The sequence below is a fragment of the Antechinus flavipes genome, chromosome 3, assembly GCF_016432865.1.
Source record: "Antechinus flavipes isolate AdamAnt ecotype Samford, QLD, Australia chromosome 3, AdamAnt_v2, whole genome shotgun sequence".
Taxonomy (NCBI): Eukaryota; Metazoa; Chordata; class Mammalia; order Dasyuromorphia; family Dasyuridae; genus Antechinus; species Antechinus flavipes.
The window spans coordinates 626,656,010-626,680,575 of record NC_067400.1 but is presented as its reverse complement, the minus strand read 5'-3'; the positions used below and the strand labels follow the sequence as shown (position 1 = coordinate 626,680,575).

Below are 24,566 nucleotides of genomic sequence, written 5' to 3'. Positions count from 1 at the left end.
CATGTATACTCACATTTTGGTGCATTAGTTTCTTGTTCCTTCTTCCCCTTGTCCCAAGTCAAGGACAAGATAGGAATCTGGGGGCTTGGGAAACCCAGCAAGCCCACCCTCACTAGCAGGTTCAGATATTTGTATGTCTCCCAAGTCCTTCTTCTGAGTAGAGCCAGATAGTGTAGTCACAGGAACAAGGAACTGGTAGTCTCTCTGAATCTTGCCCTGGGAATCTTGTCTTTAATTTTATTAAATTAAAAAGCCATTGATAGAATAAACTAGAGTACCAGAAGAAAATCAAGATGGTGAAGGGCTTTCAATGTATATCATATGTAGAATTGAAGGCTCTACTCTGGATTAATCTGCGGGAGGACATAGTAACTACATTCAAATGAAAGGATTTTGTGTCAAAGATGGATTAGATTTATTCTTTTTTGTCCTGAAGAGCAGAACTAGGAGCAAGGGACAGGAATTGCAAGACCCAAAATTTAAGCTGAACGTTTTGGGGAAAAATTACCTAAGTTAGAGCGGTCTGGAAATGGAGTGAATTGCCTCAAAGGGTGTTCCCCTTCGCTGGAGGTCTTCAAGAAGAATCTGGGTCAACATTTTTAGGAGGCTTTGGAATGGGGATTAGTCTTGTACTGGGTGACCATCAAAGCTCTGGGTGTGTGTGTGTGACTACCTCTTCCATCAAATCACAGTTGGGACTTGGGGAAAAGAGCGGAGGAACCATTTGTGAAATACGAAGGTTCTCTTCAAACCTCTAAACCCCAAGTGCACAAACTTGGGCGCAGTCGGGGATGGGCTTCTGAGAGTTATTCCTCATTCTAATGTCTCAGAATCCTCAGGGGGCAGATGTGTCCAACCCTCCCACACTTCAGAGTGTTTAGTGCCAGACGCTGGCTCCATGCCCTCGGAAACCCCAAGCCTAGAGCTTTATTCAGAAACTTAATTGGCAGAAGAGAGAAAGGACGAAGTCCTCCCTTCTGCAACGAGTTAGAGCTCACTCAAAATGCCCCATTCCAGATGGTAAACCATTCAATACTGCCTCTCTACAAAGCCCCACCCGCCTCGTGTTAAACTCTCACCACCCTCAAGTAAGCACAATGAACACTGTCTAAACGGGATTTCACATCGTGCCGAATTTTCCAGAAAAGTATTAAAGGACACAGATTATTCCAGCTTGTTTCCCATGGATGGCCTTTTATACATGTAGTATTTTGAAAGGATCCTCATCCCAAATTTCCTCTCCTAAAGTTTTATAAGAGTCATTTGGACTGCCTGGAAGGATAAACTTTGCAGGGTGGCTCATCAGGAAAGGAAGGTGATTACAATGGTCAATAATGCTAAAACATGAAATTTATGTGGTATTTTTACATATTTTCTCATTTTAAAAAATCGTTACCTGATGTGGTACTATTATCATATTTAATTTTATAGATGAAATTAATGACTTATTCATGGCCGCACAGCTTGTATATGAGGTGAGATTTGAACTCTCTACAATACATTCAAAGAATAGTAATTTCACAGTATTGGGTAATGTTGGAGAGAGCAAGATACCATGGCAAAGTCTTCAGGCAATTTGGGGACATGGAATGTCTGGGGTTAAAATCCAGATATGTTAAAACTGAAGTTAAGTTAAGTAACTACTACAACAAACTACCGGGGCATCTGAAAATTCTTATGGGCTCATCCCTGCGATTGGCTGTTAGGTGGAAGAGGAGGGAAAAAGAGATAATAACAATCCTATTTAAGCCAGTTCTGGTCCTAGAATACCTTCCCATCTCTATTGTCAAACTAAGAGTCATTCTCATTCCCTTCGCCTCAAAGGTGCTTTTCTAGAATCAGATAATTCATTTTTCCTTATCGTATTTCATTGTTTATTTTTAAACAATTCATTAGTAGCTTAACTTTTAAAAAGTAATAAAACCAATTAGACTTTGAGCATTTACAATTCATTAATTTCAATATTTAAAATGTCCGTTATTGTTTATTATTCCACATCTGCATGAAATCTTCCAAATCATCACTACATATTTATGTATACATTCCCCCTTCTTCCTTTTATGTTGTAGTAGGCGTGAATTTTGTGCTTCTAGTTTGCTTCATGTTATTTCATTCATTTTTAAATCCATAATTAAGCATGTAAAAATGTTTTGTCATATTTCCATAGATCTCTGAGCTCAATGGGCTGAGAGGAGGAAGGCAGACTTCTGCCAGAGATGCAGACTGAAACTCATTCATACTGCTTCTTTAGTACTACTATTCATGTTACTCCATGAATCTTTCTGGAAGGTGAAGGGAGCAACACAATATTCTGAGAAGGGATTCCTCTAGATCGCTTGTCATTGTACGGATATTAACATAGGTTGTAGTATTCCTCAATAATTTTAAACATATTGCTGTATGTGATTTCAAAGGACTGTCCCATAACTAAAAGTGTACAGAGGAAGTCAGTACAGGAGAGTTGTAAAAAGTATTCATAAATGAAATTCTGAAGACACAAAGAGAAACTGCCATTCAGCAAGAAAACGGGATATTGTCTGAAGAGAATGATGGAAGTGCACAGGAAGTCCGATGAATTTGGATCTTAAAAAGACATGTGCAATGAGATTACCCAGTCAGGAGAACCCGAATTCAAATCTGGCCTTAGATACTTGACACTGTGTGGTCCCAAGCAAATCACTTAACTCCAATTGCCTTACCAAAAAGAAAGAAAGAAAGAAGAAAGGAAAAAGGACAGGGCAGGAAAGGAAAAGGAAAAAGGAAAGGAAAAGAAAGGGAAAGGGAAAAGGAAAGGGAAATGGAAAAAATACAGAAAGTAAAAGAAAGGGACAGTTAATAGGATGAATTAAAAGTAGTTGAGAATAAACTGAGGCTGATAAGCTAAATTAAGGGCAACAAAACATCCTTTAGCTACATTGGGGGAAAGAACAAAGAAGGCAGAAGACTGGAGCCTGGGCTAGATAATTGGAATAAATGACCTTTAGACTGGAGGTAACATATGAAAATGGATACTGAGCAGCTGACAAACCAAGGAATGGAAGTAATCTCCGCATCTAGCATTCCATGATCTGTTCAAGAAAACTGGTTCTAATCATTATCAAGTGCTGAAGGAACTGATAGCCTATTGAGTCACTTGTCAGTCACCTTTAAGATGTTCTGGAAAATGGGAGCAATGCTACAGGATATGAGCCTTTAGTGATTTATGTCCCCTCGGTCTTCAGTGGGGTCCCCCCTTCCTGAGTGTTGTACATGGCTGTACACCACTTAATATTTTTATTAATGGCCTGGATAAGTCAGCATATTTATCAAGTGTACAGGTGATATAAATCCAGGAGAAATAGCTTATACAATAATGGATAGGATTCAAGCTGTCTTGACCAGTTAGCAATATTGGACTGACTCTAGTTAAGTACCAAGTGGTGGGTTAAAAAAAATTGGCTTCACAATTATAAAATGAGGGAAGACAGGTTATTTATACCTTCTGAATCCAATTCTCCCTGAGCAACAAGAAAACTGTTCGGTTCTGCACACATATATTGTACCTAGGATATACTGTAACCTATTCAACATGTATTCAACATGTAAAGGACTGCTTGGGATAATGCTGTAAAAAATTACCCTGGCATGGGTTCTGTCAATAAAAAGTTATTTTAAAAAATGAAATAAAATAAAATAAAATGAGGGAAGAATATTTAGACAGCAGTTTCTCTGAAAAATATTTAGGGATTTTAGTTGACTCAATATGAGTCAATGGTGCAATATAGCAGCCAAAAAGGTAATGGGAAAAAAAAGCATAGCTTTCAATAATGAGGAGGTAATAATCTTGTTATGATCTGTCACAATCAGACCACATCTAGAGTAATGTATTCAATTCTAGGTAACACATTTTAGGAAGTACAATGATAATCTGGTGAGCAAAAAAAGGTCATCCAGGAGTTCAAAGGGCTTTAAATTCATGTCATAGAAGGACTGATTGAAGCAAGGGTGAAAATTTGACTTGGAATAGAGTAGATTTAGAGGGCACATGATAGACATCTTCAAGTATCTGAAGGACTACAGAAGAGGTATTACATATATTCTGTTATTTGTCCCCAGAAGATAGAACTAGGAGCAATGGAAGGAAGTTGCAAAAATGCAGATTTAGGTGTAATAAAAGAAATTAAAAATTTCTAATTAGAATGGCTCCCAGAGTTATATAAATGGACATAAATGGAATGGACTCCCTCAGGAAGTGGGTTTCCTCTCTTTGGAAGTCTCTAAGGAAATGATGGATGACCTTTCTAGGGTTGTTGAAATAGATAACAACTGAGGTTTCTTTTGACTCTGAAATTCTGAGTCCCATTATATTGATATGTCAGCATTCAGTCATCATCCGATTATTAGATATTTCAGTTGTTTCCAGATTTTTTTGGGGGGAGGAGGGGAAGGGAAATGGTGATGAATTATTCATTACATTCATAGGACTTCTCACCAGTATGAATTCTCTGATGTACAGCAAGGGATGAGCTGTGGGTGAAGGCTTTCCCACATTCACTACATATATAGGGTTTTTCTCCAGTATGAATTCTTTGATGTTGGATGACACTTCCTTGCCGACTGAAAGTTTTCCCACATTCATCACACTTATAGGGTTTGTCCACAGTATGAACTATCTGGTGCTGAATAAGACCGGCAGACTGGTTGAAGGCCTTACCACATTCATTACATTTATAAGGTTTTTCCCCTGTATGAATTCTCTGATGTCGAGTAAGGTACAGTCCCTGGCTGAACGCTTTTCCACATTCAAAACATTTGTAAGGTTTATCTCCATTATGGATTCTCTGATGGAGAGCAAGGGAAGAGCTATGCTGGAAGGCTCGATTACACATGTTACATTTATAGCACTTCTCTCCAGTATGGACTCTCTGATGCCGAGTAAGGTACATACTACGACTAAAGGATTTTCCACATTCACTACACATATAGGGTTTCTCCCCAGTATGAATTTTCCGATGTTCAGTGAGATTTCCTGGATGACGGAAAGCTTGCCCACACTCATTACACTTATAAGGTTTCTCTCCAGTATGAATTCGCTGATGCAGAGTAAGGAATGAGCTATTGATGAAAGCTTTGCCACATTCACTGCATTTATAAGGCTTTTCTCCAGTATGAATTCTATGATGTAAAGTAAGCTGTGAACTATTACTGAAGGCTTTGCCACATTCATTACATTTATAGAGTTTCTCCCCAGTGTGGGTCCTCTGATGTTCAGTAAGGTGTCCTCTCTGTCGAAAGCTTTTCCCACATTCATTACATTTATAGGGTTTTTCTCCATTGTGAATTTTCTGATGTTCTGTAAGGTGGCCCCTCCGACTGAAAGTTTTCTCACATACGTTACATTTATAGGGTTTTTCTCCAGTATGAATTCTCTTATGGAGAACAAGGCCTGTGCACTTGCTGAAGGCTTTCCCACACTCAAGGCATTCATAAGGTTTTTCTCCAGTATGAATTCTATGATGTACAATAAAGGTTGAGCTATTGCTGAAGGCCTTTCCACATTCATTACATTTGTATGGCTTCTCTCCAGTGTGAATTCTCTGATGCTGATTAAAGTACATAATTTGGCTAAAGGCTTTCCCACAGTCAGTGCATTTGTATGGTTTTTCTCGATTGTGAATTTTCTGATGTTCAGTAAGGTGTCCTCTCTGGCTGAAGGCCTTTTCACATATGTCACACTTATAGGGTCTCTCTCCAGTATGAATTCTCTGATGTACAATAAGAGATGAACTGTTGCTGAAGGCTTTTCCACACTCACTGCACTTATAAGGTCTCTCTCCAGTATGAATTCTCTGATGCCGAGTAAGGTACATAATCTGACTAAAGGCTTTTCCACATTCATTACACTGATAGGGTCTCTCTCCAGTATGAGTTCGCTGATGTCGAGTAAGGTACAATATCTGGCTGAAAGCTTTTCCACATTCACTACATTGATAGGGCCTGTCTCCAGTATGGATTTTCTGATGCCGAGCAAGGTACATAATCTGACTGAAGGCTTTTCCACATTCACTACATTTATAGGGTCTCTCCCTAGTATGAATTCTCTGATGCCGAGTAAGGTACATACTTCGGCTAAAAGTTTTCCCACATTCAAGACATTCATAAGGTTTCTCACCAGTGTGAATTCTCTGGTGCAAAATAAGGGATGTGCTATTATTGAAAGATTTTTCACATTCGGTGCATTTATATGGTTTCTCTGCAGCAGGAATTCTTTTATATTGAGTAAGGTGTCGCTTTTGGTGGAAGGTTTTTCCAAATTCAGTATATGTATAAGATTTCTCTCCAGGAGGAATTCTATGATAGCGAATAAGGTCTGAGTGGTAACAGAAGGTTTTACTATATTCATTATTCTTCCAAAATTTCCTCCCCAAGGAGATTCTATTATGTTTAACTAGGTCTGAATACTGTTTGAAATTATTTCCATATGTATCATATTTATGAATCATCTTTTCTGCAGGACTACTCCATTGTATGTCAGAGACTGACCTGTGATTAGAATTTCTTTTAAATTTGTCATGTTCATAACTTTTCATCTTATTGAAACTGTTCTTATGGGCAATGATATGCTTCGGCCCTCTTCCCTGATTGATCTGTTGCTTTTTGAATCTGCCATCACATTTGGAAGTTCCTTCAAGTTTGAAGTTCCAAGAATCATTCCTTATGAGTCTTTCATGGGATAATTCTTCCATATAAATGCTCTCCTTTGGAATTATTTCTCTAGTTTCTGACCAATCTGAAAAAAGAAAGAATATAAGTGCACTAATCCATCCAACAAACATTTACTAACTGCCTCCCATGTCACTGGCCAGCACGGTGTGACCTCATGAGAGAAGGTGCTATGCTCTAAATGCAAATTAGACTTGGAGTAGCTCAAAAGAAATTCAGATGCACAGTTAGAAAATTTCACCCCAAATGTTCACATGGGCTATTTGTGCCTGGCCTGTGGCAGACCATCCCGAGCCAGACCATCGCGAGCTCGTGCTAGTCTATCAGCCACAGTGTACACTGTAACTTGACTCTAACATAGTGATGTCATTTTGGTCTTGTTTGAGAATGAAGGACAACAACTTACCAACCAAGTACCTCCTATGTGCTAGGAATCCCACCAGGCATTGGGAATACAATTTTTTTTAAATAGTCCCTTAAAGTGTCTATATTCTATTTGGAGAAGATAATATAAACACATATATAGATACATACATGATCTGTTTGAAGTAAATATAAAATAATTTTGGGGGGAGATGGATACTAACAATCAAGAATAATCTTAAATTGATCTTGGAAGGGAGGTATGTGGATGGTTGTTGTCCTTTTCTCTTGAAGAGAACCAAAATGACATCACTGTTAGATTAGAATTCTAGTGTCCCAACTGTGGCTGATCAGACCACGAGCTTGGAATGCTCCGCCACAGATCAGACACAGAGTCCCTAGAACATTTGGATTGGGTTCTCTAACTCTGCACATTTTACATTTCTTCTGAACTAATTCAGTTCTGCTCTGCTCACAGAGCACAGCACTTTCTCTCCTGAGGGCATGTCATGCTGGGTGGGCCTGTGCCAGTGTCTCCCCTGTCATTCAATCAACATAAAAATTCTCAATAGAGACCTTAAGAGTGTCCTCCTTCTTTCGTTTTTTCTGACTATCACTTGAGCACTTATCTTGTACAAGTTCTCCATAAAAAAGTCTTTTAGGCAAGTGTACATTTGACATTCAATGACACTTCATTTATCTCTAGAGATCAAATTTTTTGTTTAACTCTGGTCTTCTCTACATAAGCTATATGAGGCAGAAGTAAATTAAGTCAATTAAGTCAATGAATATTTTTTAATCACTTGCTATGTGCCAGATACTATGCTAAGCATGGGAGATATTAAAAAAAAAAGATAAAAAAAAAACAGTTCTTACTCTCAAAAAGCTCATAATCTAATAAGGAGACAACATGCAAATTTTTAATTATATCTCACACACAGAATAAACTGGAAATAATCAACAGAGAAAGGCACTAGAATTAAGCAGGATCAGGGAGTCTTATAGAATAAGAGATTTTCTTTGGGACCTTAAGAAATCCAAGGAACTAAGGAGGCAAAGGTGAAAGGTGGCGGAGATGAAGATCTGGCAAAGGAGGATAAGAAATGGTCAAACAGGTAGGAGGAAAACCAAGAGAGAAAAGGGCCATGAAAATCTAGAGAGAAATGAGTATCTGGGAGAAGAGTGTGATTTATCATGTCAAAAGTTTCAGAGAGATCAAGAAAAATAAGAACTGAGTGAGTGTCATTTGATTTATTGACAAAGAGATCATGGGCAGTTTGGAAGGTGGCAGTTTCAGTTGGATGATGAGTTCAGAAGGCAGAGAGCTCAAAAGAGAGTAAAAAGTAAAGAAAAAATGTGAGATAATAGCTGGTGTGAATAGATCAAATGAAGGCTTTCTGAGGTATGGGAGACAATGTTATGTTTATAGGCAGCAGGTAAAGACCAGAGAAAATAGCAGTGAGTAGAATGCCAGGCCTGAGAGCAGGAAGTACCCACTGTCAAATTCAAATCCAACCTCAGACACTTCCTAACTGTGTGATCCCAGGCAAGTCACCCACCCGTTTGTCTCGGCTTCCTCAAGTGTAAAAACAACTAACTTTGCCAACAAAGTCCCGGCAGCAGTCGTGAAGAGTAAGGACTGGAAAATGACCAACTGACAAGAGGGAACAATAAGAGTGGGGGATCCGCTCTGCTCAAAAAGAAGAGTCAGATAAATTGGAGGTGGAGGAGAAGACAGCAGTGGGAGGCCTGAAGTGCCAGTGCTCTTGATGAATGGCCTTGGTCTATTCAATGAAATATGAGGCAAAGTCTCAACTGAGAGGATGGGAGAGGAGGAGTCCTGGGAGGTCTGAGGAAGAGTGAAAAGGAGAATCTACTAGAGATGACCAGTGAAAAGGCCTAAAGATCAGCAGCAGACCCCAAATGGGACAAACAGGGGCAGGCCAGTTAGAATCCAGAAGTCGGGAAACAATCAGTGTGCATTTATGAACTATCTGTGATGAATAAGGCACCCTGCTGAAGCAAAACAGAAAGACCTTCCTGATACTCTTGGAGAAAGAATATGTAAACATATAAGCAAAATAACTATAATTTAAATGGCTCCAGTAGCTGGGATTATGAGGCTGACTAGAAAAGACTTCAAGTTAAAAATAACATGAGCTGAATTCTGAAGAAAACTAGTGCAATATGGGTTGTGAGGAACAGCACCTCTGGCTGGAACACACAAGACATGAAAGAAAGGATCAAGTAAGTGTCTATTGTGTGCTAAGTGCTTTAAAATATTACATATAATTAGCCTCAAAGGAAGGCTGCTGTCATATATGTGAGGAATTTAAATATCAGAGTTAAGAGTTTGGGAGAAGGGGTGGTGCTAATGCTGAAAAGGGATCAAGAAAAATGGGACCTGAGAAAAGTCACTGGATTTGAAATTTAAGAAATCACTGATAATTTTATAGGGGTAACAGTTTCAATAGATGTTTTTCTTTGTTGGGGAAAAAGGAAAACTAATGAGTCTGCATCATTTATCATGAATATGTTTCCAAGGCCCAATATCTTACTATTGTCCTGTCTTCTCAATGTTTCTCTCTTCCAGTGTGCCACAGTCAAGAATGAAAAGGGAAGGGATCTTCAACTACTAGCAGGAGGAAAAGCAGCAATTGTCCCTGATTCGGAAGCAAAAATTGGGAGAACTAGCTTCCTAGATAGACCCCTACTGTCTAAGGACTCCATCTTTGTTCATATTTCTGAATCACACTCTGCTGCCTTATGGGAAAATTTATTATGTATGTTAGATAATTCAGAATACATTATTCGTGCACAATATATAGAGAGATAGACCAATCAAGAGACACAGAACAAGGATTTGTTTAATTTCAACAATGAAGCAACAAAAAGAAAGAGATTAAGGAACATTATCAGGAGGTTAAGAAGTGAAAGACTCCTGGGGGAATAGAGTAAGTAAGTATAGTGGCCGGCAATGGAATAAGTAATACCAGATAAGAACAAAAAACTGAGGTAGTCTAGGCTTAGAGTCTTTATCATTTCACAACTGTATTATCAGAATACTCGTTCTTTACAGTCTACTGTACATAGATCATTCTGTCTACGAAGTCTCCACTAAAGACCGACTCCAATAGCCCACCAGGTGTGGACATGTGGGTTCTGGAAGGATATACCAGAGAGCACCAGCTCAGGAATATGTTAACAAAGTGAATGTGGGCCCTGTTACAGACTGTCCAAGGATCAGATTAGCTAAATAGAGAAGGTCCAATACTATATTTGCTGGGAACTGATGACTATTTTAGTTCACAGTGGCTCTTAAAGGTCATGTGCTGCATTATGGGATATAAGCAAAATTTAAGTTCCTTAAAAGAGAGGGTAGGGTTTTATTTGTTCATTTGCTGACTTTGCATCACTAACACCTAGAACAGTTGTATGAAGTAGGCTGCTTAATAAATGCTTGCTAAATTGAATTGATGGCAACCTGTGTGAATGGAAGAAATGAAATGAAACCAGATTCTTCAACTTTGAATTAAGAATAATTTCTCCTTTTCAAATCAATTTACTGCTTAATATTGTACAAATATTTTCTCCTATCTCTTTAGGAGATTTACCATCCACTATTTCCAGAAGCACGCTGCCTGCCTTATTCTCAGCTAAGAGACACGTGGAGCAATAACTAACAGAAAATGTAGGGACTCAGAAGAAGCTTCATTTTCAAGTGAGTTTGGGGTGCAAGCATATGTGGGGTTGTCCTGTGGCAAGCACAGGGGAATGGCAGAAAGAACCCCAGAACTTAGGAACAGGTGACCGCATCCTGGCTGGGCCCATTCCACATACTTGCCTCTGGGAGAGTCCCTGACTGTCAAATGAGGAGGCTGCATCTGAGCACCTCTGAGGTCTTCCCATTTCTAGATCCTGTGGTTTTATGAAATACAGGGAGAGGCACAAATGAGTGATCACAGCTGAGAGCTTCGATGGAGAGTAACGGTTGGGAAAGCATTTAAGAAAAACTTAAAGAAGGCAGAAAAAGGAATGAGAAAAAAAAAAAGGCAGGGAATGGGGTGAAGCCGGGGAACAGCCAAATTCATGTATCAAGAAGCCATTTTTTAGAAGAGATGACTCGCAAATGGCGGCAAGATGATGTCATCCTGCGAGATCTGAAACCAAGCCTCCTCTCTGCTTTTCAGTAAATTCATGTCACAGTTCACAAGACTGGGAACATTCTGTGTCAATAGTGGGATGTTTGTTTTTCACTGACCAAATATAGAAATAAAGGTTTTTTTGATCTTTTAGAATTTATTTACAAATTCCTCCCCTATCCACAACTGCAGGGGTGATAATCTTCTGTATCCCTTTTACATTTTAATGATGTGATTTTTAAAAATGCTTGCTTTGCTCTCTTCGTAGTGGCCAGAAACTGGAAACTGAGTGAATGCCCATCAATTGGAGAATGGCTGAATAAATTGTGCTATATGAATATTATGGAATATTATTGTTCAGTAAGAAAGGACCAACAGGATGATTTCAGAAAAGCTGGAGAGACTTACATGAGCTGATGCTAAGTGAAATGAGCAGGACCAGGAGATCATTATATTCTTCAACAACAATACTATATGATGATCAATTTTGATGGACGTGGCCAACTCCAGCAATGAGATGAACCAAATCAGTCTCAATGGAGCAGTAATGAATTGAACCAGCTACACCCAGCAAAAAGAACTCTGGGAGATGACTATGAACCATTACATTGAATCCCCAATTCCTCTATTTTTGCCCGCCTGCATTTTTGATTTCCTTCACAGGCTAATAGTACACTATTTCAGAGTCCGATTCTTTTTGTACAGCAAAATAACTGTTTGGACATGTATTTATATATCGTATTTATATATCGTATATCGTATTTAATTTATACTTTAACATATTTAACATGTATTGGTCAACCTGCCATCTAGGGAAGGGGGTTGGGGGAAGGAGGGGAAAAATTGGAACAAAAGGTTTGGCAATTGTCAATGCTGTAAAATTACCCATGCATATAACTTGAAAACAAAAAGCTATAATAAAAAAAATAATAAAAAATACTTGCTTCATTTGCCCGTTTGGGACTGACTATAGCATATGGTATAAAATGCTAGCTTAAATGTGTCTTCTCTGCAACTAACTGTAATCCATTTTCCCAACAGTTCTTGTTGAGTATCAAGCGCGTTCCCTGATATTCTATGTTTAGAGTCTTATCAAAGGATAGATTGCAGAGCAGCTCTCCTTCTAAATCTGGCTTGTCTAGTTTTTTGGGGTTTTTTTTTTTTTTTTTAGTTTTTAATAACTTTTTATTGACAGAACCCATGCCAGGGTAATTTTTTACAGCATTATCCCTTGCACTCACTTTTGTTCCGATTTTTCCCCTCCCTCCCTCCACTCCCTCCCCCAGATGGCAAGCAGTCCTTTACATGTTGAATAGGTTACAGTATATCCTAGATACAATATATGTGTGCAGAACCGAACAGTTCTCTTGTTGCACAGGGAGAATTGGATTCAGAAAGTAAAAATAACCCGGGAAGAAAAACAAAAATGCAAGCAGTTTATATTCATTTCCCAATGTTCTTTCTTTGGGTGTAGCTGCTTCTGTCCATCTTTGATCAATTAAAGCTCTCTTTATCGAAGAGGTCCACTTCCATCAGAATACATCCTCATACAGTATCGTTGTTGAGGTATATAATGATGTCCTGGTTCTGCTCATTTCACTCAGCATCAGTTCTTGTAAGTCTCGCCAGTCCTCTCTGTATTCATCCTGCTGGTCATTCCTTACAGAACAATAATATTCCATAACATTCATATACCACAATTTACTCAACCATTCTCCAATTGATGGACATCCTTTCATTTTCCAGCTTCTAGCCACTACAAACAGGGCCGCCACAAACATTTTGGCACATATAGGTCCCTTTCCTTTCTTTAGTATCTCTTTGGGGTATAAGCCCAGTAGAAACACTGCTGGATCAAAGGGTATACACAGTTTGATAACTTTTTGAGCATAGTTCTAAATTGCTCTCCAGAATGGCTGGATGTGTTCACAATTCCATTAACAATGTATCAGTGTCCCTGTTTTCCCGCATCCCCTCCAACATTCATCATTATTTTTTCCTGTCATCTTAGCCAATCTGACAGGTGTGTAGTGGTATCTCAGAGTTGTCTTACTTTGCATTTCTCTGATCAATAATGATTTGGAACACTCTTTCATATGAGTGGTAATAGTTTCAATTTCATCATCTGAAAATTGTCTGTTCATATCCTTTGACCATTTATCAATTGGAGAATGGCTTGATTTCTTATAAATTTGAGTCAGTTCTCTATATATTTTGGAAATGAGGCCTTTATCAGAACCTTTGACTGTAAAAATGTTTTCCCAGTTTATTGTTTCCCTTTTAATCCTGTCTGCATTTCAATTTGATATAATCAAAATTTTCTATTTTGTGGTCAATAGTGATCTCTAGTTCTTCTTTGGTCATAAAGTCCTCCCTCTTCCACAGGTCTGAGAGGTAAACTATGCTATGCTCTTCCAATTTATTTATAATCTCATTCTTTATGCCTAGGTCATGAACCCATTTTGATCTTATCTTGGTGTTGGCTTGTCTAGTTTGTAAAAAAAGAGGGAAGATGGATGCTCCCCAAAGGAAGCAAAGAAGGCTAGAGGAATGAATGAACCAATCGATAAATAACGTGTTTACTATGTTTTAAGTAGTGTGCTAACTTCTGCGGACATATCAAAAAAGATGAAAATAGTCATTGCCCTCAAGGAGCTTACATTCTAACGGAAGATAATGTATAGATAATACAGACATATATTATGTCTAACAACAGAATAGATAGAAGAAAACCTTAAGGGGATTTATACTATCAGCTGAAGAGATTGGGAAAGATCTCCTATAGAAAGTGATGTTTAAGCTGAATTGTATATATACTGCCATATCAAGATTTGTTGGTTTTTCTTTCTTATTCTTTGTTATGAAGGATGATTCTTGGGTAGGAAAGAAGAAAGGAATAAAATCAAAGTAGAACAAAATACATCAGTTACAAAATAACTGAGATAAAGTTCAGAAATATATGACCTTAGGACTACCTAAAAGATACAAGAAAGAATCTAGCTTCCATTTTCCAGGAAACTGAATATTCTCTAAGAATAGTAAGAATAAGTATTAAGACTATACAGATCAATAAAACTTGCCAGACTCTCTGAGGAACAGATTTAACTGGTCAGACATAATGTTCTCAACCTCCAGAGCTTCAAAAAAGATTTTACAAGTAGCCAAGAACAATATCACCACTTATCAATGAACTTCAATTTGAAAACTCTCCCTTTCCTCCAGCTTTTCTACTCTCCAAGATATAATAGATATCATACTGATTGCCTTTTCAATGGGTAGGGGAAGGGAAGGAAGGAGGAAAAGAATGTGGAACTCAAAATTCTTTTTATGTGAGCTAAAAATAAATATATATATTTTTAAAAGACACTAAATGGGACATTGCTTTGTTGAGAATATATTAGTATGATTCATAAATTAAAGTAAATAAACTTCAGCCCAGAATCCAGCTAAAATAGGAATATTAAACTGAGATAAAAACATTTTTAATTAACACATTTCTAAGCGTTAATAAAGGCAAAATAAAATCTGACTTGGACCTCTGATAACAACATCTTCCCAAGAATAATTCCTTCAAGTAATTTTTAAAGAGAGCAAGATTTAGTAGAGAAAATTTGTTATTTAACCTATAAGAGCACTTATTCAAATATTACCGATAATTGACAAAAATAATGTTAAAATCTGAAAGTATATAGAAAAGCTAAGAGAAATATCTGGTTAGAAAATCTGTCACGTTATTCAGTTGAAGCCAAAATCAATAAGCAGTTAAAAACGAGAAAATATTATTTGAACTAGTCATATTATGGGGAAATGGACTCAGGAAAGGGAGCCCATTTAAGAGTAGTTACTGGGCTAACATAATGGCAGTAAGCTGGTCAAATCTGTAATTGTCTTTAAGGAATGAAAGATTAGATTCTAAAAGAAGCATCAAATTATCAGAGTATTAGGATGGTTCGCTAGCTGGGCCCTGACTAAAAAAATATAGGCTTTGCCTCATTTAGCAAATGCCCAGAAACAAAATCATTTTAACTGACAACTTAAGGACACAAACAGGAATGGCAAAGAAGTTTTTAAAAATACCAATACATAAATAAATAAATAATATCCAGGAGAAATTTTTTGATCATGGATGTTATATAATGAACAAGAAAAAGATAGAAGTCAGGAGGAAACTGTACAAAGGCAAGGGAAGAGAAGCTAACACTTAAAAAATATTTTGTATGTACAGATCCTTTTCCCTTCTCCCAATTAGTTTCTTTTTTTTCTCTAATAGTATTTTATTTTTCCAAATATTTGCAAAAATTTTTGTTTTTCTTTCCAGATTACTTCTACCTTCTGAATCCAATTCTCCCTGCGCAACAAGAGAACTGTTCGGTTCTGCACACATATATTGTATCTAGGATATATTGCGACATATTTAACATATATAGGACTGCTTGCCATCTGGGGGAGGTGGTGGAGGGAGGGAGAGGAAAAATCGGAACAGAAGTGAGTGCAAGGGATAATGTTGTAAAAAATTACCCTGGCACGGGTTCTGTCAATAAAAAGTTATTTTTAAAAAATACTTGCAAAAATAGTTTTTAACAAAACCCCGTGCTCCAAATTTTTCTCCCTTTCTTCCAGCTTTCCTACTCTCCAAGATATAATAGATATCATACTGTTTGCCTTTTCAATGGGTAGGGGAAGGGAAGGAAGAAAGAAAAGAATGTGGAACTCAAAATTCTTTTTAAGTGAGTTAAAAATAAATATGTATTTTTAAAAAGGATTAGAGACAGAAGGGAACTAAGTTGGAGGGAGGAAAGAATTTGGAGGTTTGGAAGAAATCATGATTATAGAGACAAAAAAAGATCTGAGGTTGGAGATACCTAAGAATTTAGGATGAAAAGTTTCTGCCCGCCTCTGCAGGCTTGGGGGCTTAGAGGGGTGCTCCCTCTACCATTTTATGGTATTTCTTTTTTTTTTGCCTGCCATTTTAAAGATATTTCCTCCTAAATAACTAAATAAGATCTTGCTTGAAATGACTCCCTCAGATCTTGTTTCATTCACTCACCTGGACAGGGACCTCTTGAGATGTCTCTTTCCAGTATCCATGGGGCTTCTCCTCGTTCCAATCTGCAGATGACTTCTGGCTTGAAAACTTGAAGCCCTGATCATAGAGAAAGAAATGGGAAAGTGGTAGAGACAGAAATCCATTTTATAATTCAGTCCTACAGCCTGTCTCTTCTGGGAAAAGAGGGGATGATCCAAGGAGCCAAGGGTAGTAACAAAGGATGTGTTTTATTGCATTTCCAGGACATCTGGATAAATGAATCATGGAGAAGATTTGGGACCACAAAATTAATTTACTTGTCTCTTTCTTCCTTTTAATTAAGATGGAGACTACATCTTCAGCCCTATGAAATGAGATTTGGGAAAGAAAACCTGACCTGAAAGGAAGACAGAGGATGGGGAAGGCAGAACTCTGCAAATTCTAGTCCTAAAAAGTAAAAAGGAAGAAGAGGGGGGTCAAGAATTTCCAAGCCCCTGCCAGTCAAATGTCCCTGAAGCCTTTGGTCAGCAGAAATAAGAGCATCTTCGTCCTGGAGAGTCTTCCTTACCTAGGGAGACCAGGTTCCGGTAGTTCTCCAGCATCACGTCTCTGTATAGGTTCTTCTGGGCAAGGTTCAGCTGTCCCCACTCTCCCTGAGTGAAATCCACAGAGACATCCTTGAAGGTCACTGACTCCTGCAATGGCAAACATATGTCTCTTATACAGAGATCTCCTCCCATGCAGATTAGGAAGAGAGACAGATGGAGGCATTTATAATGGCTGTTGCTCATGGTATCAGGCTTGAGGATTCCCAGTCAAATAGAAGGAACACATTCGCTTAGTACCCACTCTAAGTCAAGCACTGGTCACATAAGAGGCATCCAACAAGAAAAACCCAACTGTTCCTGCCCTTTAGGAATATATAGCCTATAAAGAAGGAGAGAACCTGTGCAAAGGTATGGAGGTGGGAGATGGAGAGTCTTGGAAGGAGAACAGTAAGCAGGCCAGCCTGGTTAACCTGTAGAGAGCATGAGAAGGGATGATGGGAAAGAAGACTGCAAAAGTAATCTGGAGACAGACAACAGAAGGCTTATCCTCTCAAAGTTTCCTCTAGTAGGCCTTTATATACAAATTAAAGGTTTTAAGCTTCTTGAATAAGGGAGTGACATAGACTAAAGCTGTAGAGATATCAGCTCAATTAAATTAAAATTAAAATGAAGACACTACCTCATTTGCAGGGTTTGTGTCACCTTGATCAGACCCCAAAAAAGTAAATGGAAAGGGCTAGAGAAAAAGTTAACAAAATTCATCTGGAGGAACAAAAGGCAAAGAACCTCAAAGAAAATTATAATGAAAATATGATATAGTAAAGTCATCAGTAAGATTATTCAAAATACTGGGTACTGGGGAGAAAACAGCCAAGCTGATCAATGGAGGAACTTAGATAAGTAAGCTCCAGAATCCAAACAGAACGGTTTAGTCTTAATGAATCACTGGTTCATTACTGGTACAGGGACTCCTGGTCCCCAGCTCTTCTGAGTAGATTGCCAAATCTTGTCATTTCTGTTTTTAAAATATACTTCCCTTTCTCTGCACTCCCGGAGATACGGCCCTAGCTCAGACCCTTCACAGAAACAGGTAAATTTGGAAGAGGAGCAGGTTTAAGGGGAAAGGAAAGGATTTTTTTTTTTAAGTCACAGTGAGTTTTAGTTGCATATGGGACATCTAGTTTAAGTTATTCAATAGGCAACTTGTGATGTGGATCAAAGTTCAGGAAACGGTATGGGACCAAATACATAGATATTAATCATTTGCATAGAGATAATAATTAAACTCACGGGAGCCGGTAAGTTCAGCTGGAGGCAGCTAGGCGGATAGGTAAATAGAGAGCTGGGTTTAGTCAGGAAGACCTAAAGTCAACACTTATCTCAAACACATATTAGCTGTGTGTGACCCTGGGCAAGTCAATTAATCTCTCTACCTGTTTCCTCAACTGTAAAATGGGGATAATAATAGTACCTACAATTGACTAACAGGTGCTCAATAAACGCTTGTTCTCTTCCTTCCTCCTAAGACAAGAGAGAGAAGAAAACAAACATGACCATGTCTCTTCCATGCTTTTTATTCAATGTTATTTTAAAAATCAATGTTTTTCTTCTTTCCATCCTCCCAACACTAGGGGGGTGGGAAGGAAAACAAAAGAAAAAACTCTCTTAACATGCAGAATCAAGCAAAACAAATTCCCACAGAGGTCCAAAGTGTTGCTGGCTCACTCTGAATCCACCACCTCTCAGAAGGTGGTCAGCACTGATCTTTTGGAATCATGGCGGGTCAATGCCCTGATCAGAGCTCTCAAGTCTTTCAAAGTCGTCTGTCTTTACGATACTAACACTGTCCAAATTGTTCTCCTGGTTCTGCTCATCTCACTCTGCATCAAATATCTGATTCTTCCTCTGTTTCTCCAAAATCGTCCCTTTTATTATTTCTTACATCATAATAATATTTCATTACATTAATAGACTATAATTTATTCAGCCATTCCCTAACTGATGGATTTTTCTTAAGTTTCCATTCTTTGCTACCACAAAAGAGGAGTTATCTAAATATTTTTGTACTCAGTAAGCCTTCATCATCTCTTTCTTAGGTTATAGCGAGAACTTTCTCAGCGAACCTGTCGCAAGTGAAATTTAATAAGAAGGTAAATTGAGGCACATTTCTCCAAGAAAAATTACCTTTTATCATTAAGGCTGATAACCCAAGAATAAGATGGGATCAAAGACCTGCCTCCATTTACGCCAAATGTCCAGAACTTGAAGCTGCGACTCACTTTATAAGTGTAGAACTAACAACGACCATCCCCTTCCCCTCTGCGACCAAGGAGTATTCACTGTTTGAGCCTAACTGTGAGGTCTAGAGATAACCACGGATGTTTGGAAAGCCAAGCAGACATCCTTGAAAGAGAACCTGGTGGTGTAAAGATATTAGCTCCAACATCCCCCAAGGTTTAGCCAAGTTCCTTGAGGGCCTAGCTAGAAAATTGGATTTCTAAACTTAACCCTTTACAAGCCAGCTGAATTCTAAACAAAGGGCGTTCAGAGACAAAGAACCCTGACTTGGGCAGCTGCAGGAAAACTCAATTACCCATGAGTAGGATTAACAATAAAGGTCTAAGATCAATACTGATCATTTCAGAACCCATTCAGAGGTCTGACCACATCACCCATCCACGAATTCCGGGGGGTCTCTATTAGCACAATGGACACCTAAAGCCCCCTAAAACCTGGCTCCTCCCTGTTCTTATGCGACCTCCCTTCAGCACCTTCCACGATGCCATCCTGCTGGTCCAGCTGTGGTCATCTAGAGTCTGTGCCTTAGCTGCAGGGCTTCCAGAGAGCTTCTCCCTCCTCCCCTCTGCCTCCTGAATCAATGGCCTCCCTCCTCTCTCGGCTCCAACGCTCCTTTCCGTGGGAGACCTTTCCACAGAAGGCTCCCTTCTTGTACCTCCCTGGTACGTACCTATAGAACTGATTAAAGGTCACTGAATACGGGCTCCTCACTTTAGAGATGAGGAGACTAAGCCCTAGAGCTTAATGGATCGGCCCAGGAAGTACCGAATCAGGACTCGGTCTTCCGACTCCAAACCCAGGCTCTCCTTACTGCCCACCTCACTCTGCATCTTGCACATACACACTCAGGTCTCTCCCATTAGAACAAAAGCTCCTTGAGAACAGGGGTCAAATTCTCACTTTCTTTGTATTTCCAGAAATCAGGTCAGAGCTGACCCAGGAAGCAAATGCTTGTTGACGAGCTGCTGACACCGAGTGGAGTCTCTGAGAGGGAAGGTCAGATGTGGAAGAGGAGAATGGGGGCAGTAACAGAGTTTAAGGCAAGCAGCGGCAGGGAGTCTTGGAGGAAGAGGATGGGCAACCAAAGTGGCCTTAGGAGCTTGTGAGGACGAGCGGTCTTTCACTGGGTAAAGAGGCTGGGAGCCAGATGGCCCCGGGAGAGAGCGAGGGGAGAGGAATTCCACATGGAAAGTGCCATCATAAAAAAGCTGACTGTACCATGTTTAACATCTATTGGATTACTTGCCATCTAGGGGACAGGGGAAGGCGGGGAAATGGGAACACAAGATTTTACAAGGGTCAATGGTGAAAAATTATCCTTGCATATGTTTGGAAAATAAAAAGCTTCAATAAAAAATAATAATAAAAAGAAGACTGGAAGGAGAGATAAAATGGATAATTTTACATAAAATTAAGTCTTTTCATGAATAAAATCAGGATACCTACATGAATAGAGAAGGGTTAATTAGGAGAATATCTCAGTAGTAAATATCTCTGCTACCCCAGATATAAAGAATATTGATTTATATAGAGGATGTACTGATGTTGTCAGATTGATCATTTTATCAGTCATAGACCCTCGGACCCAGTAATTCTACCATTGGGAAAATATCTCATGGAAATAATTTTTTTTTTAAAGTTTGTACAAAGAGGTTTATAATGAAACAAGATTTAACATTAAACCTGCAAACGGTCCGAACGCTCAGCAGACTGTGGTGCACAATGACACCCTGCAGCTCTGTCAAAGAGCACAAATGTGAGGGTCGGGCAGAGATTTCTGTGGAGCGCACAACTGGAGGGAACAGGGATTATAATGATAGAGGAAAAGCCCTCCCGTTGTCAAGGACAATGGAACAATGACAGTCAAAGGTGAGGAGCCCTGGTTCTGCTGTTGGTAAATCATGATCACTCTGGCTTCTGATTTCTTGTGTCCAATGAGAGGGTTAAACCTGATCCCCGTTATTGGTCCCTTCCAGCTCTGATGATCAGTGAGGTCTACAACTCATCAGAACGAGCTGAATCTTTGGAGAAAGAACAAAGGCTAAAAGCCCCACAAGGGACGAGGGATAGAAAGGTGTCCACGTGGAGAAAAGATTCTTTTTTTAGGAAAGAGATAAATCACTAACTCTCACCTGGGATGTGGCTGTTAGGAACCCAGAAGTCATTTTCTTCCCTCTGATGCTCCTTTCTTAAGGAAGGGCAATTTTAAGGGAGACCTGGAAGGAAATAAAGGAAAAATAAAGATCAAAGTGGCCTCATAATTCCCAGAGTCACCCAAGAGAACTCCCAAGAAGCCAGAGACTTCAGGAATTGGGATGTTTCTCTCCTAAGATAAATCAAGAGTGTATTTAAGCTTGAAATCATGAGAAAACAGAAGGTCCTGGCACATTTACTGGGACACTGTGAACTTTAGACAAGATTGGGTATCCAGAAAATAACAACAAGCTCCAGAGAATCAGATCACAGAAAACAAGAACCGGGGTTGTCACAGAACAAGGCTTCTCAGGAGAACCTTTGGGTTTTAGGTATAAAAGCAGCATGAATTTTCTCCATAAACGGCTCTGTCGAACCATCAGCAGCCGGTCTCCTTATTTCCAATTGACCCTGGCCCATTTGTGTTGTCCTGGTCAAAACCTCCATGCAGCTGGGTATGATCCCTGTAGGGCGCTAAGCATGAGGCCAAAGGGGGTCCAGAAACACCCCCACACCACTTTCCTAAAGCTGCAGACACAAAGCCCAAGGTCTGCGCCAGAAGCTGCCTCCGAAGAATTAAGGTCAGTTACAGGAACTGATGCTGAGTGAAGCACGCAGAACCAGGAGATCATTGTACACGACTACAAGGAGATTATATGATGACCAATAATGATAGAAGTGGCTCTTTTCAACAGTGTGGTGACTCAGGCCAGTTCCAATGGACTTGGGATGGAAAACGGCATCCCCGTACTGTGAGAGAAATACGGAAGCCGAATGTGGATCAAAGCGCAGAATTTTCACCTTGTGTTTTGTTTGTCTGTTTCCTTTCTTGGGGTTTTTCCCCCCTTTGGATCAGGTGTGTGTGTGTGTGTGTGTGTGTGTGTGTGTGTGTGTGTGCGCGCGCCCACGTGCAGCATGACCAATATGGAAATATGGTTAGAAGAATTGTGCAGGTTTAACATATACTGGATTGCTTGCTATATGGGGAGGGGGAGAGGACAAGCAGGGAGAGAGGGAGAAAACGCCTTGCAAAGGTGAATGGGCAAAGGCCTGAACTGGCTCTGAGGCTGCAAAGAGGAAAAATGGCGGCCAGGGCCTCTTAGAAGTGTTAGGGAAAGAGTTACATGCACAAATACCCCAAGAGAGTGTGAGAGCGACAGAAACTTGAGAAGCGGAAGGCCTCCTGGGCTCCCAAGCCTCAGGAGGGTCCTTCTGCTCCTGGGCTGACAGATGGCTTCTCGGCACAACACTTAAGAGCCTCCCCAGTGTGGCTGTGTCCTCCTTTTCCAACCCTATTTCACGCCATTTCCCTCTTCACATACTCCCTCCTCCAGCCAGGCTGCTCTATTAACTTTGCCTCGATCTTGTGAATCATGACGTAAGGGAACGCGGCCCCGCGTCTGGGGTAAGAGTGCCTGGAAATGTCCAGGCTGGCTCCCCCACTTTTTCTAGCTGCGTGACCTCAGGCCAGTGCAGCTCTCCCAACTTGTGATTCCTAATGTAGAAAGTGAGAGAGCTGGAGCTGATCAGCCCGGAGTGCCCGGGCAGTGCCCAGTCAGTAACCCCCTCCCCTGCATTCACCAGCTCCCCCTTTGCCCGCAGAGAGGAGAAATCAACAGGAGAGAGCCCTGGGGGACACTCACACTCGTGCAGGCAGAGGCCGAGCAATTAGGGACTCCGTACAGACGGGGAGGCCCTCCAGGTTCTCCTGGGGTTGGACGAGGGCGGGCACCGCTTCAGTCCTGCCTCTGGATCCCTGGTACCTACAAGAGCGGTTGGCACAGAGTTAGTGCTTAATAAATGCTTGTTGATGGATTACTGGTTGCAGAGACCCAAAACCCTAAAGTCTCCTAGATGAGAGCAATAAACACTTTAAAAAGTGTGGCCTACCATCCACGCAGGGAACCCCAGCATGAGGAGAAATCACAGACTCTTAGATGTTCAAATAAACAACCTACAGAGCTCATAAATCTTGGACACATTCTAGTCGCCACACTGGTCAGAAATCTTTGGGAAACCGCAAAGTCCTTTCCATGCCCCAAACTTCTTCCTTTGCTTTGGATTTGAAGTCAGAAGGCCCAAGTTCAAAAGCGATTCCTCCACCTAAAAACGAGGTAATATTAAGCCTTGACCTATCTGGGGTTTCGTTTTCTTTTTCATAAAATGAGGAAACGACTGGATTAGTTGAGCGTCAAGGGACCATCTGGCTCTATGAAAGAACCTGCGCGGCTTCCTCCACTACGGGCCATGCTCTACTCCAATGTAAAGAACCTCCTTCAAGAAAGAAGGGAAAGAAAGATGGAAGGAAGGGAGAAATGGAGGGAGGTGAAAGGAAACTGAATGTTAGGTCATTATAACGGCCAAGCTTGTTCCCGGAGAAGAGTCGAGAAAACGTACCCACTTCATTTGGGGATGGGGGAAGGGGGCAGCAGTAGACATTATATTGTCAGAGTTAAAAGGTTGGCTAGTTTTTGCTGAACTTTAAAAAAAAGAAAAAGAAATGGGGGTCATTAGTGGCAGCTCAGTGAGCGGGGTTGAGAAGGTTACGTATTTTCCTTGCACTCCGCTGGGGCCGGATCCCACCGATCCCACCGTTCCCACACACTGCGTCAGCTTCTCCGTCTCACGTTTTTACAAAGAATACTGACAGAGCTGGAGGATTTCCAGAAGAAGACAAACCGCTGAGCGAACAGTCCTGAATTCATAGCATGTGAAAATGGGGAGGGCCGAGGGACTGCGGATGCATGGAGGGGGATAAAGAAGAGTTCTCATCAAAGACTGTGTTGTCATGTGCACTGGGAGGGGAGGAGGGGGTGACATTTGTTCTTTTGGCCCAGGAAGACCAGGAATAACAGGCAAAAGGTGGGGGGAGGGAGAAGAGAATGAAAGAGAGAAGAGAAAGAAGAGGAGGGAGGGAGAGAGAGAGAGAGGAGATCCACATTTAAGTGTGATGTAAGGAAAAAGGAACAATTACAACTGTCCAAAAGCGGAATGAGCCTCCTCAGTTGGTGCAGACGGCTGCTCTCGTTCATTCCCCGTCATCGAAGGCCTGACGACCATTTGTCGGCTAGGTTTTAAGGCGCTGCTGTTTTCTCCTTTGGGTTCCTTTCAGCCAGCGATGTTCTTGCTCATGTAAAGGCAGTTCTCCAGGGGCCCCTCCCAACTGAGCACAGGTAAGAGTAGCCTGGCCAGCTTGGAGTCTCCCAGAGAGGATCAGGAGGGAAGCCCAGCTCCCTAAGCTGACGGCCTCAGGTCCCTCTTAAACCTCCCACGTCTTCCCTCGGGCTGCTGGAA

The 24,566-nt window shown here is 40.4% G+C and overlaps 1 protein-coding gene across 1 annotated transcript; it reads right to left on the bottom strand.

Annotated features, from left to right (window-relative positions):
• Nucleotides 1–1,850: 1,850 nt before the first annotated feature.
• LOC127556649 (zinc finger protein 420-like) lies at nt 1,851–23,189 on the bottom strand. The gene is made up of 5 exons (XM_051989922.1): nt 22,916–23,189; nt 21,212–21,295; nt 16,802–16,928; nt 16,255–16,350; nt 1,851–6,769 (listed from the first exon to the last, which is right to left on the bottom strand). The coding sequence occupies exons 2-5, from the start codon at nt 21,242–21,244 to the stop codon at nt 4,443–4,445; spliced, it is 2,583 nt and encodes an 860-aa protein (XP_051845882.1). The 5' UTR covers nt 21,245–21,295; nt 22,916–23,189; the 3' UTR covers nt 1,851–4,442.
• Nucleotides 23,190–24,566: the final 1,377 nt, after the last annotated feature.

Excerpts from the sequence above, each read along its gene's own strand:
- LOC127556649 (XM_051989922.1), bottom strand. The coding sequence starts at position 21,244 with ATGACTTCTGGGTTCCTAACAGCCACATCCCAG. Across the intron at positions 16,929-21,211 it reads TCCTAACAGCCACATCCCAG|GAGTCAGTGACCTTCAAGGA; the intron begins GTGAGAGTTAGT and ends TTGCCATTGCAG. Across the intron at positions 6,770-16,254 it reads CTCAAGAGGTCCCTGTCCAG|ATTGGTCAGAAACTAGAGAA; the intron begins GTGAGTGAATGA and ends TTCTTTTTTCAG.